The following is a 16,795-nucleotide window of genomic DNA, read 5'->3' as shown; positions in this document are numbered from 1 at the left end:
TGTGGAGTTCCCATACCAGGTGATAATGCTACCTAGCCCTGGCAGCAAATGTAATTCGCTGCCGCTAGGGGCGCGTCTAGATTTCTAGGCTAGATGCTACCAGTTAGAACACTCTCAACCGCTGAAGTGTAGAAGCCCTTCATGATGGATGTAGAAACTTTGAATTTCCTTAGCTGACGAAGGAAGTAGAGTCGTTGTCTGGACTTCTTCAGAACATATTGAGTGTTAACAGTCCATGTTAAGTCTTCAGTAATGTGGACACCAAGGTATTTAAAACTTGTGACTCTCACTACAGGTTGCCCGCTGATCATTAGTGGGGTGTAACTGTAGTTCTGCTGCTGCCTTCTGTAATCCACTACCATTTCCTTGGTTTTATTGACAAATATGCTCCTGTTTTTATTTGACCAAATTTGTAACGTTGTAGGCTACACCGCTTGTTTGTGTATCAAATAGGCCATGGCTACGTTTTCATTCTATGCTCCTGATTCTTACGTAGCCTAAGTAAACACTATCACGGTATGCTATCATAGTTCGTCTATTGATGGGTTTCATCAGGTCTCTTTCCACAGGTGTATACAATCAAGCACCTAGATTATGAATGCATTGGTGCTTGATTAATACTCCTGTGGAAAGGGACCTTATGAAAGCCATGGATAGGCTACTGTTGGACAATTGCAGACATTCCTTGTATTGTTTTGGTATAACTGTTAAACTTGTTTGCTTTTGCCTTTTAGGTTCCAGACCAGACCAGACCAGTGGTGATGACCGTGTATGACATTACATGTGTGCCTGTCTGTGTGCACACCTGTCAACCATACATCTCTGACAATGTTGCTAGCAACATACCTACTGACATACATTCTTACAAACATGTGACCATATCTCAACATATCTGTGCACATTACATTTAACCATACTGAGACTTATCCGAGAACTACACTGAGACATTCTGAGAACTATATTGTTGTGTGAGGACTATACTATATGGAACTTGTATACTTGTGAATCATATTTGTCAACCATTCATACCTTTGAATCATACCTGTGCTGTAACATCTGTGAAACTTAGCTGTGCTGTTAGACCTCTGTTTTTAGACCTGAGCTGTGCTGTGGGAAAATTAAGATTCTAACCTAAGTTCTGTCTAAAACTGATCATGTGAAGGGCTGACTCTTTTATTCTTCAGTATATATCACCATCAAATTTGACCTATTATCATTAACCGAGGCCTCTAGCTGTTGCTGCCAGTTCAGAATTAAAACTGATAAATAGATCTGTCTTAGGATAATATGATTGGCATCATCAAGTTCTGTAAGAATGCAAATTCAGTAGACATCTTGTTTCTCCCTTATCATTATTGGTTAACTTTAAAATTGGTTTCAACAACTTTGATTTTTTTGACTTCAAGCTTGCTTGTTAAGTGTTCATTAGTGTGTTCTGAGTATCATTCTGCAGTACTGTATTAAAACAAAGAATGTTGATCAATATTGAATTGACAATGTATTTATACTGACTGTCATATACTCTAAGCTAACATCTAACCAAGTAAGTGGTTTTCAACTTGAATACTGTAAGTCTATGTAATCTAAATAATCATGCTGTAAGTAATGTTATACACAGCAGTTTTTTGCATTTACATGCAATGGTAATTCCCTGGAATTACATTTTCTAGTTTGTTATAGTATTTATTTATTTTATCAAATACATTTTTTGAATCTTGAATCTACTATAATGCTATTGTTCTACTTACTGTCAACATTCAGCCTGGCATTAGCAGTGAGTTTTCCCAGTTTGAATGCATAGACCGATTCATCTTGAAGGTTGCAGTTTTTGATCTTCAGGGAGTGCATCATGCCATCCATTGTGATTTCATATTTGTCGCCTGGAATAATTTCCACGCCATTCTTGGTCCACTGAGAACCTTTCACATTTTCGTGGGTGAGTTCAAGGTTAAACTCTGCTTCCTGTGTTTCAATAACGTTCACATTCTTCATAGTCTTCTTGACTTTCACAGCTATTGAAAGATATTAAGCATTAGGACCAGCGCCTAAACAACAACAAAAATATCAACTCACATTGATGATGAATGAAAGTCTACAAGTACCTTCAACTTTGAGATGTGCAGATGTCTTAGAGTTGGCCACCTGGTAGGTGTATTCACCAACGTCCTGTGGTCTGGTGATGACTATCACAAGGCGCCTCACAGCACCCTTGTCCTCGCTGTGGACATTATCACTGTAGTCAACAGGCTGGCCATCCTTCAGCCATTTGCCCTTAGCACTGGCATTGGCGACTTCACACTCAAACTCAGCACTCTGAGATTCTGCCACAGTCTGGTCACAAAGGGGTCTGTTGATAGCACCACCTGTATAATCACAGTAGTGCATGGAATGTTAGTCAAGCATTATCTGAAACACATCTGCGGTAATCCAAAAGAAATCAAATTAAAAGCACTAAACAAAAACAACTCAAAACTCATTTTCAGTTAGCTGGACTGTCAAATCAGTAGTGAAAATGTTATTTTGATTCAATGTGTTAACCCAAAGTACCTGAAACAATAAGCTTTGCACTGGATGTCTTTTCACCAGCTGCAAAGGTATATTCCCCTTCCTCGTCTTTCATGGCATTGATGATTGTAAGGCTGTAACGTTTGCCTTTGGACTCCATCTTGTATTTGGCACCTGCTTTGAGTTGCTGTTTTTTCAGAGTCCAGAGGGCATCAATACCAGGGTGGGACAACTCCACCGCAAAAGTCACATTCTGGGTCTCAGTGCAAACACGTTCCTCCATATGCTTCACAATGGAAATTTCTACAAAGTAAAAAAGGTTATACATTCAATTACCATTAAGCCAAAAGTTGATTGAGTTTATGGAGTGAAAGTGTGTAAAAAAACATAGGTGCATACTTTGAACAGTAAGATTGCAGCTTGTGTCAGCCTTGCCAACAAACAGCTTATAGTGTCCCTCATCAGATGCATATGTCCTGCTAAACACCAGACGTTGTTTGGTTCCCTTAGCCACCATGTGGACTCTGTCACTTGCTGCCATCTTATTCTCGTTTTGGTACCATTTCACAGAGGTGATGTCAGCTGCAGAGATCTTGGTCTCCAGGACGGCTTTTGTGCCCTCAACTACAGTAACGTCCTTGAGTGGGGCCACAATGCCAATGGCTGTAATATAAATAAATAAATAAATAATGTTAACATTTAAAACAGTGAACTTATGTAGTTAAAAGGATAGACAGGGCTCTTCTTTGAAATCTTAATGCATACCGCAAACACCGCTTCAGCCACGTATCAATCATGCACAAAGTACAAGCTGTGATACCGATATTCACTAATTTACTGATACAACATAAGGTGCAATCAAACAAAAATGGGTTAAGTAGTTAAAGAATTGTGAGCATACTAAAGTAGTAGTTAGTAAAATTATTTTGCCTTGTGATAAAATTAGCTTTACTTCATGTGCAATGAACTGGGCCTGATGTGTTGCATGTCATACATATAAGAGACCAGTAGTTTAAGTATTACAAGACAACACATGAAGGATTCTTTAAGAAAACTTACTTTGAATGTTAAGTTTTCCTGATGTAGAAATATCCTGGGCTGGAACAACAAATGAATACGTCCCACCATCATCTCTGTTAGTGTCTTCAATAAGCAGCTTGTGAATGAGTTTGTCAATGACGATGTGAATTTTGTTGGAAGCAGACAGAGGTTGTCCATTTTTCATCCATGTTCCCTCAACATTCTCTTGTGAGAAGCGCACCTCAAACTGAGCAATATCACCCTCACAGACAGTCAGGTCAGTGAGGCCCTGCATCAGTGTAACAGGACGCACTAGAACAAAGCAAAAGTACCATAATTAATGAGTGTATGAATTAAAAAATATCATTGGTTCATCTCCTAATTGTGGTTACTCACATTTCATCTTCAGAGAAGCACTTGTGCTCAAATCTCCAACTTTAAAAGAGTATTTGCCCTGATCTTCCTTCTTGACATCTTTTACAGACAAACTGTGACGTCCACGGCGAGAGGACACTACATATTTCATGCTGGGAGTGATCTCCTTGTTTTCAAAGTACCATGTTCCCTCAGCATCTTCACGAGACACTTCAACCTCAAATTCTCCAGAATATGTTTCAGGGACTTCAACACTCTCCAGTTTCTTCAGAAGTTCAAGTGGGGCACCTGCAACATGGAATTTAAATAACCTTAACAAACCGCCAGTGCTAGACATAAATATTCAATTTTACAATATTACATAAAATACACGAATTGAATATTGAGACTGACCTTCTACGTGGAGTCTGGCAGTAGTTTTCACTTGGTCATCCTCGATAACAACACAGGAATAGTCATCGTCGTCTTTCATGGTGATCACCAGAACAGACAGGAAATGTACGTTTCTGTCAGAGTGTGTCCTGTATTTGTCACCAGCAAAAATCTCAGCATTGTTCTTCAGCCATTTGACTTTAACAAAAGGCTCATTTGTTTCACATTCAAATGTCACAACTGTGTCTTTCTCTTTGGCATAGGCATCTTCCAGTGGTTGAGAGAAGGAAACAACTTGCTTTGCTAAAAGTAGGAAGACATTAAAAATCAGCATTTTTACATACCTTTGAATGAACTAAAACTGAAAAGTATCTTTACTGAAAAGCTACAAAATGCACATTACCTTGGACCAAAAGGAATGCGTGGCTTGAGGCCTCTCCAGCTATATTTGTAGCTTTGACCATGATGCTAGCAGAGTCTTCTGCAGAGACATCTCTGATCACCAGCTCACAGACATGGTTTTCAGGCCAATGCCAGTAAATTCTGTCAGATTTCTCCAGCAAGACACCATTTTTGAACCACTGGCATTCTGGGTCTGGCCTTCCGACAACTCTTATGCGGAAACGCACCTCTTCAGTCTGAGCAACTGTCTGGCTTTGAATGCGCTCCTGGATCTTAGGAGCTTCCATACTGGGTGACAGAGCCAACTTTTCCGGTTTGATTGTGGGAATCTTGACTGTACCTTCTTCTAGCTTCTTCTTCTCAGCCTCAGACAATTGTTTGGTCCGGTGAAGAAGCTCCTCTTTCCTCTTCTTCAGCATACCCTCATAGGATTCATCCTTTTTGCGCGCTTTCAGCTCGACTGCAGTAATGGCTTCATAGTAGCCTTCTTGTGTTCTGCGCTTGAATTTGCCTCTCAGCTCCGCTGTCTCCTCTGTTGATTTCTCATGCACAACTCTCTCAACCTTCCTAAGTTTGACAACCTCTTTTTGCTGTGAAACATCAGCTGGTTTATCAACTTTGACAACTTCAAAGGATACTCTGCCATGCTCAACAGAGGGAACGACAGGTGCTGGTGCCTTAACTTCAGGGGCACGTCGCAAGATCGTTCTGAAGTCTTCCTTTTGTTCGATCTCCAGCTTCACAACATGCTCAGCTGTACCCTCTGGGTTTTCTGCCACAACTTTGACCTCTCCTGAATCGTAGGACTTGATGTCTACTATCTCAAGGTAGTAAATGCCATCATAGCGAAGTCTGAATCTCTTGCTCTTGCGAATGAGCTGACCATTAATGTACCAGTTCACCTTTGGAGTGGGATAACCGGTTACCCTGCAACGGAACCTGGCGGTCTCACCCTCGAGAACTCTTGCTGGCTCGGGGAGAAGCACGATATCTGGCTTTGTCTTCTCAGTATAGTCATCACCAGAAACTCCTGCAGGTGCTCCCTCATGGGCAATGCGCTCCATCTCTTCTATTCTCTGTCCCCTCCTGCCTTCTGGCAGCTGGGTTTCCTCAACAAGGCCCTTCTCGTCCTTCACAATCAGTGTTGCTGAGGTCTGGTCAACTCCATACTTGTTAGTGGCCCTGCAAGTGACCACACCACTGTCCCTGGGATATGCAGCTTCATAGTCAAGACTGCAATAGCCAAATTCATTCACCATGCGCAGCCTGTTGGCAGCAGCCAGGGGTTTCCCATCATGTAGCCACTCCACCATCATAGTGGGGTCACCAATAGGGGTCAATCTGCACTCAAAGTGCACAGGTCCAACGCGCTTCAGTCTGACTGATGTCAGCTTCTTCTTGAAATGAGGCTTCTGTTGTTTCTCCTTGTCATAAAGGTCGCCATCCTCCCATTGCTCTTGGCCATAGCGAAGATGCAGTGGCTCCAATTCTGGAGCAGCAATCTCTTTGGCCTTGTAGGTTCCCTTGGGAATAACAAGCCTTCTAGCCTCTGGAGGAGGCTCAGTGAACTCAACCTCAACATTGACCCTGCAGCGAGTGGTATCTCTACCAGCTCTGTTAATGGCTGTAGCAGTATACCAGGCAGTGTCCGTACCTGCTCCTGAGGGAATTTGGAATCGAGACTCTCCTTTGTTGCCATCAATCCTAAAAAGAATCGTTTCAATATATTACTTTTAACGTTTTAGCTTTTCACATTTCAGCTTGTTGTACCAAACATCAATTAACCATTTTGTGATGTCAAAAATACTAAAAATGTAGCACTCACTTAATATTAGGATGCTTGTGAGGAGAAATAATGTCACTATTTTTCAACCAGACAATATCAGGGAGAGGGTTTCCAATGGCTTTGACAGCAAGCTCAACCAAAGTGCCCTCCTTGACAGTGATGTTCTTCAGCTTCTCAATAAATTGAGGCTTAATCAAGTGTTCCTTGGCTATGAAAGACAAACATGTCAAGCAAAGGTGTGAGGATCAAAATAACATCTCAATTACCTAGATAGCAATGTGAAAATGTAAACTTTGACAAAACCTACCATCAACTGTCAGTGTCATGGAGACAGACGTCTTTCCAGCTCTGTTCTGAGCAACAACTGTCCATTCACCAGAGTCACCTGGCATGGCTGGGACCACAATTAAGGACTGAGTTCCATCTTCCTTGACGACAATTTTGTGGGTGTAGTCACTGACCACTTGTTGTCCTGTGTCAAGAAATAAACAGTGATTAAGGGAATTGTGAAATTAAATAAAATAATAATTCCCTCATTAAAGCAAACCTATTAATCCTGTTTAATTTTAATTACATTTTGTTACTCACCATTGTGGAACCAGAATGTATCTGGCATGGGTCTGCCAACAACTTTCAAGTCAAATCTTGCTGTCTGTCCCTCAGAACACTTGAAGGAGGAAGGCTTCTGGACAAAAACAGGTTTGTACAACCTCTCAAGTTGGCTCTCATCAGTCTCATCAAGCCTACGTGCTGGGGAACGACCGGGAGAACGACCGGGGGAGCGGCTTGTGGAGCGAGGAGAGGTAGACCTACAAAACCAAAAAAAAATATTTTTTGAGTGAATCTAAGTAACCTTAAAGAAATTAGGAGTTAGATAAGAGGATGCATACCATTTTCTTCTCTGTGTGTGTAGTAACCTAGTTTGACACCGTTTGCCTAAGTGGGTTACATTAGCCAGCAAGTGGGTTATCACATTAGCCAGCGGCAAGCAGCAGGTTTCCTATTGTTCTCTATGGTTCGGCAGCCGAACAGTGGCAACGCTGGCGTAACGCTAGCGTTGAACAAGCTGAGCGTTGAACGCGAGCATATTCAATTGACAAATTGTTTGTGTTGCTTAGAAACGAGACAAAACTTATTATGGTCTGAGCGTTTGCCGCTTGCCGCTGGCTGATGTGATCCTCGCCTTACACCTGTTAGCTTATAGCTTCTTATTGCACACGCAGAGAAGAGAAGGGTGTCATCCCCTTATCTAACTCTGGGGTAGACGGTAGATAAGCTAATTTCCAAAAAAGCTGGCACATTTCCTTAAGGTACACTAATATATTAATCATAATATCTGGTCTAAATTGCAATATTTGTCATCTCAGTAAGAGACTTACCGGATTCTCTTCATGGCCTCTGGCTGTGGGTACTGTGGCTGAGCAGCAGCAGCGGTGGGCTCAATGTACAGCTTCCCAGAGCTCACAGCAGTGCCCTTCATGTTGCAAGCATAAGCAGTGTAGACACCCTCATCCTCTGGCAGCACCACGGGCAGACGCAGACTGGCTCTTCCGTCCTGGAGAAACTCCATCTGGTAACGGCCTCCGTGTCTGATGCGGTTGCCATCTTTGAACCAAGCAATCTATGATAATAAAGAATTACATGTTAGAAGTCTTATGAAATATTAAATCCTGGTCAGATATATGTATTCATTGCAAATGAATGTTGCCATTAAAGTTTGGTTTGCTGGTTGCACCTTGGGGAGGGGAGTGCCAGCCATTTTGCAGTGGAAGGTGACTCCCATTCCTTCCATGATTCTGTAGCTTTTCACGGGTGTGTCAAAGGTTGGTTGTGTGGCCTGATCTTCTGCAATCATAACCATCTCTTCTCTGTCTTCAGTGACAAGTATTTGATAGGTAATCCTCAAAATGCGAAGTTCAATCTCTTGGATTATTTTTTGCTCAAAGGCAGATATTTGGAATTCCTTATAAAAGAAACATCATATACAACATTAATACACAAAAATAAAAAATCACACTTCCACATCTCTTCTTGTACTGTAGTATGTCTTACCTGTCCAGTAACAAAGGTCATTGTCTGTGTTCTCTTCTCATATTCACTGACAACCACAGGAGGAACATCACCAACTCTGGGTTCCTGCACCATGGTCGTGGTCACTGTCGTCATTGTTGCTTCATATTTCTTCATGTATACTTCATATTCCTCTGTGAAGATAAAGACAGTGTAAGATTTTAACAAGAGGATTACGTAAAGCAGGTATTACTTATTTTACTGTTACATCCAAGGAAATATGGCCTGGATGCATCTTTGGATTATACTGACCTTCAGAGAGAAGCTGGGCTGAGGCAGATGCCTCTCCAAGCTGATTCTTGGCAATGATGGAGTACTCTCCAGCATCATCAGCAAAAGTCATGGAGATCTCCAGCTTGCAGTCTCCAGTCTCCTTATTGTAGGCCACTCTGTACCTGTATTCCCAAAAGTGAATGGAAATGTATCAAAGCAACAATATAACAAATTATAGACATCAGCTACACAAACATATGAAAAGTTTCCTAACAAGCACCTGTATCCTGTAGTAAGGGGCACTCCACTCTTCTTCCAGTAAATGTGAGGTTTGGGGCTGCCTCCGATCTGACACTCGAAGACAACACTTCCACCCTCCACAAGCTTCTGGACGGTGGGTTTCTTGATAAAGAATGGGGCTACAGTGGCTGCAGCTTCAACAGTCTCAGAAAAGCCGCTGGTCACAGACATAGTCTCTTCTTTTGCTTCAGTAACAGTAATCCTGAAAGCATTTAAATCACTTTTCATACTCTTGTCTTTCAATATTCTCTGATCATGAAATGAGGCAAAGAATAAATATGTACTTGGATTAAAAAGAGAGAGTGAGGAAAAATCCACTTACTGTGCCTCTTCATGGGCAGTTTCAATTTCCTCAGAAACAGTAGTTAACTCCTCTCTGCTCTCAATCTCTTCAGACACTAAAAGATAAGCTTGGTTTTAGTTTTGCTGGATGTGTTACATATAAAGACTAAAATTGCAATTAAACTAAATTCTGCCATTTTACCTTTCACAAGCAGGTAGCAAGATGTGCTGATTGTTCCAGCCTCGTTGGTAGCAGTGCAAGTGAAGCGACCACTGTCCTCAGCAAAGGCCTCGCGGATCACCAGACGTGCATATCCACCCTCATATGTAATTTGGAAATCAATGGAGCTCTCAATTCTGTAATCCTCCCTGAACCACATAATGCCTGGGGCCGGGTGGCCAGAAATCTGGCACTCCAATGTAACAGATTCTCCCTCAGTAACTGTCATATTTTTCAATCCCTATAAATAAAACATAGAATAGTTGTCATATTTGAAGCCCATTCTTTAAATCGGAAGCTTCTGCACATCAATGCTATGCACATAGACTGTACTTACAGCCACAAGTGTAGGAGGAACAGTAGCCTCTTTAGCTTCTGAGGGAACCATTGCCATCTCAACAACCTGTTAAAAAAAATCACAATTTTTATTATTTACCCAAAATGGAACATTTGAGTTAATTACTAGCAATTCAGTGGGATGGAGGAAGAGGTGATGATAATGGTTAAGATGGAGCTTCTGAAAGAGTATGCAGGGGATCAATAAGATTCAAAAGAACACAAGATGGTCAGAGGGAGGAGAAGGCAGGCAGACAGGTATCCTGGGTGTAAAGCGTTGTTGGTAAGCTCGTTAGGCTGGAAGAATGAGTGATAATTAAGGACGCTGTTAAACCAAGAGCGGTGGCATATCCAGACAAAGACAAACCTGAATGTCCCAATCGCCGTACTTTTGATCCATGCCACCTGTCAGTGAAGTGCCTATCTCTTTTTGTAACTGTGTTTCAAAACTGGTCTGATATCTGTCACCGACATCTTTAAACGGAGATGAGATTGGCTCAGGAGTCAGTCTTGCCTCCACGATCCTATGAGATGGTGGCTGGACATGCCTGATGATTGTTTGAGCAGCAGCGGTAGTGGACAACTCTTTCTGCAGAGTGGCAATAGCAGACCCTGCAATCGAAACCTAACCGACCCAAGAAGAATAGCATTACCATAACAGAATAACATGAAGACCGATTAGTCTCTGCTGTCCTAGAGAGTTAGTTGCGTTAAAGCTATGCCTGCCATTTGAAAAAGCCCTGTGGATTAAAATATTAGTTCTATAGAAATATTTTGTAGAGCTAAATAAAGTTTATATAAATAAAGTTTATATAGGTTATTCATATTATGAAGGCACTAATGTTTCTAATGCAAAACAAATTTGTTAACTTGCAAACTAGATTAGATAGGGAATATGCACTCATTTCCCCCTAAAAAAACACTTTGATAGAAAAGGTTGTATGTCAGGCAAGCAGTAACCTACACTTGGCAATGTTCTCCACGTTCTATAATAAGATCATCACATGGCATCTGTTCACACTAAATCAGGAGACTGGCATTTGTACCGATCACTCCTGCTGCCTCTTATGAAGGCACTGCAAAGAACTTTTATGCTCAACGGCATTTCATATGGTATATGTGTTGCATTTGGGATTTGGAGTATTTTTGATCATGGGGTTATTATTTTCAAATTGTTATAGACAAATGTTTATGAATCAAACATTTTCAAAATGTTCACATTCTTGAAATTAAATTAGGACCAGACAAAGCTAAATAATACTACTGACCACACTTAGGCAACTATTCTCAGACAAGGCCCTGTCAGAATACTGTGAGCCATTCACCATTTTGGTAATTTTCATCTGATTATTGTTATTGATTAGCTCTTTTCTTTCTCAGTAACAGATGTCTTATACCATATGATGTGTACTATAAATACATTCCTGCTTGCCTGATTTTACCTACGCTTACCTCATAACTATGGTCAGGTTTAGGAACAGTAACTTTTGAAACTGTGAAATGTGGAACTGGAGATGGGGCAAGGCCAGTATCCATTTGGGTCTGAATCTAAATCAACAGAATCAAAGTTTTGTTGGAAACTCCAGGGGGAAACGATACACACACTTCTGAAATCATAAAAGCTGAACAAGGTAATTCTCATTTGTTTCCTCTAACCTGGGAGACATGAACTGTCTGTGCAGAGGAACCCATTTGCATAGCAGTGGGCATTGCCACAGCCTCTGTCGTGGTTCTGACTTGTTGCTCTGAGAAGAGCATGGCTTGCTGATTTAAGTCATGTTCTATGGCTTCCTCTTCAGTAAGGCCACCCTCAGAGTACATGGGCTTTCGGACACGCGCTTGATCAACAGCAGCTAGTACTGTTGCCACAGCTGCCTTTTTCCCAACCTCACCCTATAGACAACAAGCGGTTAACTGTCATTTTTTGCACACAGATTGCATATAATCCATGGCATCAGGCACAACCAAACATAAATTGACGAACAACAGCATATTTCTACAAGTACTGCAGCAGCAAAATGGTAGTGACATGTTCAAACGCCAATTTCAATACATCTTTCTAAACATCTCCCCCCAAGCAGTGTCAGCAAGGCAGAAGTGTTTCAATTGTTTGTTTTCAATGTCGGTGAACTGCTTTCCTTGACGTGAGGCCACTTCATTCATGCTTTCCTGAAAGACAAACATGCCAACGCCGATCGTGTGAAGCGTAATAAAAGTAGTGTGATGAACCATGCAGAGATGATGGAAACTCAGTGACACTCGTGTTGACAAAGCTGCTCAACCTCCTCCTGTTCAGCAGCCTCACATGTGGTCGCATCGAAGAGAGTGCTATGAGAGTGCTATCAGAGGTGTGTTCAAATTCGGGAAACATTGGCAAACATTTGTGGCGAATAAGTTTTCTCTGAACAGTAACTCCATTGTAATGGTAACTGCATTGTTACCTTTGTCCAGCTCCACTAAATGTTCGCAGAGAACTACCTCCTCGTATACCCTCTCAAATGTTCGCCTACGTTGCCGAATTTGAACGCACCTCTGGTTTAACCTCTGTCACCACAGTATACCTCACTGAGAAGTTCTTCATCATCTTTTGATTCAGTAGGACTTTCTCCATTAAAACTTTCACTACTGGCTGCATTGGAGGGACAAGCCATATAATCTGAATTCATATCATCATCAGTTTCCACAATCTGTGTTTCGCCGTCAGATGCATCCATTTCCTGAGTGTTTGTATTAACAACATAGTCAGAATATCCCAAAAACAATATATATGATCAAAGGCAAAACCCTGACAAAAAAACATACTCAATGACAAAAATGACTTAAAAAGGTCAAGGCAAAAGTGAGTTTGAACAAAGCAACTCAACTAACTGCTCTTGTACAGTGTCTACATGTGTTGTAGAATTGGTCTCTGTTATGAACTGCTGAGCTGAATCATCCTGTGGTTCACAGTTGGGAGCCTGATCAACTGTTGCTAATACAGTAGCACCTGCCACTGCATTCTCATCCACATCATGCAGGTCCTACCATTAGTGCCACGGGAGAGCAACCATAAGCATTGCATAAAATGTATGTAAAGACAATCACCATTTCAAAAGGACAAGAACAAAAATACACACACGAGGAAAGGAATATGCCACTGGATAAGAATAGGCCCCTGGACAGCATACCAAAAATACACAGTACACTCCATTAAAAAAAAAAGACTGCCCAACTTTTGCCACTAGGTGACACTGCTACCTCTCTTTTAGTGAGAGCTAGATGACTCACCTCCATGGCAACAGCACCACTGACTTGCTGGCGTGTGGAGTAAGAGGCCTCCCAGTGCTGTTCCATATGCATCTGGCTGGAGGAAGTGGTCTGGACGTGGGTGGCTCCCGAGGTCATAGTGGTGTAGCTGCCCTCAGCCACGTAGCCCTCCTGCTTCCAAGGTGGAGGTACGTCCACGCCCGGGATGAGCTGCTTGCGGCCTGTGATGGGAGACTTCACCGGTCTGATTGGGGACACTGAGAGTCTCGAGGACGGGGACACAGGTCTGGGAATACAACGGCCAGGGTAGAAATGTTTAGACAAGAGTTTCAGTGAGAGATCCACAGGCATGGAATGCTAAAATATATCGTGTGTTCTGCCCACAGTGTCAACTGGTATACCAGAACAATGTCAGATTATTCACATGTAGTACAATGAACCACACATTAACATGGGGAATTATACCAGGACACACACATAAGACATTAACATAAAAATCAGTTTACCTGACAGGGGTGGGGGTGGGTGCCTTCACGTGTCTCACGGGGGAGGGGGACTGGTGACGAGTGGCTGCAACTTTTGACACCATTGATGGGGGGGACCTTGAGGTTGGCTTGGGAGGCACACGTGGGGGAGTCTTGTGTGCCAGGTGCTGCTGGGTGACTTCCCCTCCCTCCATTTGCATTTGCATCATAGAGGACTCGAAACGAGCCTCCACTCTCTGGAAGTGGAGAACATGGGGGAGAGAAAAATCACTACCTCTTTAACTTAACTCAAGTATGAGGTTGATACAAATTTATTGAAATATCTTTTACCTTCTCCACTCTAGTCTGACGAGTCTGTGAAGAAGAAGAAATCTGTGAAGATGAGACAACGGTCTTGGTCTTCTTAGCAGGCACTGCAACCTCTTCACCTGGTCATGAATTAAGAGATTCCATTAGACACCAATGGCTAAAGAACTCTGTGAACCTTTCTTATTCACTTATGGTATATGTAAATTGTATTTTTAGAATAAATGTTTACATCAAAGCATAATTATACACACAACTTTGTTCAAATTAGTGAAGTATTAATACATGGGAAAAAAGTTACAGTGTGGCTACTAAGCAAAAATGGTACAAATAAACAAACAAAATGTATCATGCTACCCCTCAACTTACCCTGAACGAGCAGTTCAGCAGTAGAGGTGGCACGGCCACTGCTGTTGGAGGCACTGACAGAGTAGGTCCCAGAATCCTCTGGGAAGGCTTCAGCAATCAACAAACTGTAAAGATCTCCCTCTTGTACAATCTGAAAGTCAGCGGAGCTTTGAATCTCAGCTCCCTCCCTGAGGAACTTCACCACAGGTGTAGGGATTCCTGTCACACGAACATCCAGTCTCACTTGGCTTCCTTGTCTCACCGTAACACTCTGAAGTCTCTGAATGAAGTTGGGTGGCGCGGTCTCAGCTACAAACACACAAAAACACAACCCCCAAAAAAGAACATTTAAGTTTTGCTTAACTGGTAACTGGTTACTGGTTCATATTTTGCACTCAGTTAACGGGCAGTCTCATAGTACTGATCTATTGATAGCTTGTGTATTTATCACCCTATATTGTACATAGTGCTAAAATGATCACCTGTAACAAGAAGTTCAGCGGTGCTAGTGGCTTGTCCAGCGCCATTGGTGGCTCTCACGGAAAATCTTCCACTGTGTGCGGCTGTCACAGCAGGGATCTTCAGAACAGCGCGGCCATCGCTGAACGAGATCTGAACGCCGGGCAGAGCGGCAGCGGAAAGAACCTGGCCATCACGAAACCAGCTCACCTCAGGAACTGGATTACCTGTGAGCATGAGTTGATATAAATTCATGTTAATGCACAATGACAGTTGCAGATATTGTAAGGATTTTTTTTTTTTTTAAATGGTAGAATTTTGTATTTCATTAGGTGAGACATGGAAACCCATTCACTGTAAATGACTGTGTAAGATACTGTTTTCCATGCACTGTATTCCCTGTAATGAACTGGACATCTGCAATGTGATATGTGAGAGCAGCTGAGAGGCCTTCTCCTTACCACTAACTTGAGCCTCGAACGTTGCGGCACTACCCTCAAGTGCCACAACGCTCTGAAGCGGCTGTGTAAACGTTGGCGCCTGTGTTGACATGTTGGTAGGCACCCTGGCAAAGAAATTGGAAATGAATATCAACAAAAAGCAAATGACAACAAAAACATAAACACCATTAACTATACCATTCCAGTTAATCCGGCTGACACAGTTAACAATGAGAACATAAGTGGATTATATATAGCCTTGCTGTGGGGGAATTGAACTGACTAATGACTTATGTCACCCCCCAGCACCTGGCCCTTTACAGCCTGTCATCTGAGAGACCCGTGGTTCCATGGGGTCTAAGTGTTAAAACAAGCAGCAATTGACAGCTTATAGACATATTGGTAGCAACTGGAAACTATGACCTCAAGCTTGGGAACAAATCAAAAATCCATATGGGTACAGGTACAGGTACAAATGTACAAAACATAAACATAAAAATGAATCAAACTCAATGAAAAATAAGAACATATGATTCAGTTTCTGAATATAGGCAACATTTTCAAACAAGAGCTAGTGCCAGCAACAACACTGTTTGGTAATGTAAAACTGTGTTGATATAAGTAATGCACTGCCATGTGTCCACATTTACATAGGCTACTGCATACAGAGAGTAACATTTTATCTCTATTCTCACTTATAAGTCAACTCTAAGAACTTTGCAGCATCCCACATTATTCCTACTTTTTCCATTAATTTAATTTCTACCTTTGCAAATGTTCAGCAATTTTCACTATCTGCATGCGTATAGTAGAACATATTTTAAATATTTGCAACAACAAAAACATATCAATGATGAGGATGACCAAACTGTACTGATTAATGCATACATTTTGCTATTGTGAAAGATTTCAATACATAACTTTACAATAGCACATCCTTTCTTAATGGCTAGGATAGAAAGTTGTTTATGCAGGCAAACTCTTAATATATCTAGGGGGAAAGCCAATAGCTTCTGAGACGCACTGAAGTTATTGGGTAACAGAGCAGATCAGATGTACCTCTCAGAGATGGCAATGTGTGTCTTTTCACACATATGCTGTATTTAAGACAAGTTCTGTTTGTTTTCTACAGAGACAAATCATCATCACTTTCATGTGATCTTACTAAAGATAATGCAACTGTCACTGATCTCAACTGAAAAAATAAATAAAATAGAACTACTCATATACTTCAAATATTTACTCCAGCCAATAAGCTCTTTGTTATGGGTGATTTTTTTAAATATCCACATTATTATATTAAGCAAGATCTTACAGTAAAGAAGCAAACAACCAATAGGGAGAGCTTAGAGAGCCGACAATGAATCAGGGAAAAGCAGGGCTGTGTCTGGCACAGCCTGTGAAGTTATAATTAAACACAGAGCAATGCTGTGGAAAATGCAGTCCAAAATGGCTGGGTTTACTGAGAGGCCACTCCATGGAAGACACAAGATTAACATATTTTACAACATGTCACTAAATGTTTTATTAACAAAAACCTATCAAGCACTGATGCTCTTACATCAAAGACAGGTATTGCATATATTTGGTAAATAAATGATTTTAGTCCAAATATAAAAATGAAAATTAA

The 16,795-nt window shown here is 41.5% G+C and overlaps 1 protein-coding gene across 17 annotated transcripts in view; it reads right to left on the bottom strand.

Annotated features, from left to right (window-relative positions):
* The window catches only part of LOC143100796 (titin-like), a 145,345-nt gene that overhangs the window by 127,461 nt on the left and 1,089 nt on the right, over positions 1–16,795 (bottom strand). For 14 of the 17 annotated variants that reach the window (XM_076264288.1, XM_076264298.1, XM_076264291.1 and 11 more), the window contains exons 2-30: positions 15,187–15,290; positions 14,749–14,952; positions 14,288–14,575; positions 13,943–14,040; positions 13,634–13,848; positions 13,149–13,413; positions 12,443–12,598; positions 11,538–11,774; positions 11,334–11,429; positions 10,249–10,506; positions 9,883–9,948; positions 9,528–9,786; positions 9,366–9,441; positions 9,024–9,245; positions 8,783–8,925; positions 8,513–8,664; positions 8,196–8,423; positions 7,840–8,081; positions 7,049–7,269; positions 6,768–6,932; positions 6,500–6,668; positions 4,676–6,378; positions 4,294–4,575; positions 3,922–4,188; positions 3,565–3,837; positions 2,905–3,168; positions 2,548–2,808; positions 2,103–2,363; positions 1,749–2,012 (exon numbers count right to left, since the gene is read on the bottom strand). In XM_076264288.1, coding sequence (XP_076120403.1) covers positions 1,749–2,012; positions 2,103–2,363; positions 2,548–2,808; positions 2,905–3,168; positions 3,565–3,837; positions 3,922–4,188; positions 4,294–4,575; positions 4,676–6,378; positions 6,500–6,668; positions 6,768–6,932; positions 7,049–7,269; positions 7,840–8,081; positions 8,196–8,423; positions 8,513–8,664; positions 8,783–8,925; positions 9,024–9,245; positions 9,366–9,441; positions 9,528–9,786; positions 9,883–9,948; positions 10,249–10,506; positions 11,334–11,429; positions 11,538–11,774; positions 12,443–12,598; positions 13,149–13,413; positions 13,634–13,848; positions 13,943–14,040; positions 14,288–14,575; positions 14,749–14,952; positions 15,187–15,277 — 7,426 coding nt within the window. In that variant the 5' untranslated portion in view covers positions 15,278–15,290. The remainder of the gene's footprint in view (positions 1–1,748; positions 2,013–2,102; positions 2,364–2,547; positions 2,809–2,904; positions 3,169–3,564; positions 3,838–3,921; positions 4,189–4,293; positions 4,576–4,675; positions 6,379–6,499; positions 6,669–6,767; positions 6,933–7,048; positions 7,270–7,839; positions 8,082–8,195; positions 8,424–8,512; positions 8,665–8,782; positions 8,926–9,023; positions 9,246–9,365; positions 9,442–9,527; positions 9,787–9,882; positions 9,949–10,248; positions 10,507–11,333; positions 11,430–11,537; positions 11,775–12,442; positions 12,599–13,148; positions 13,414–13,633; positions 13,849–13,942; positions 14,041–14,287; positions 14,576–14,748; positions 14,953–15,186; positions 15,291–16,795) is intronic. The other 3 variants (XM_076264292.1, XM_076264299.1, XM_076264301.1) reach the window with 3 other exon arrangements.

The sequence above is a fragment of the Alosa pseudoharengus genome, unplaced genomic scaffold, assembly GCF_046254945.1.
Source record: "Alosa pseudoharengus isolate Yale_2024_CS ecotype anadromous, Long Island Sound unplaced genomic scaffold, YU_APseudo_1.1 YU_APseudo_1.1_scf_3, whole genome shotgun sequence".
Lineage (NCBI taxonomy): Eukaryota > Metazoa > Chordata > Actinopteri > Clupeiformes > Clupeidae > Alosa > Alosa pseudoharengus.
This window is presented reverse-complemented; position numbering and strand designations above follow the sequence as displayed.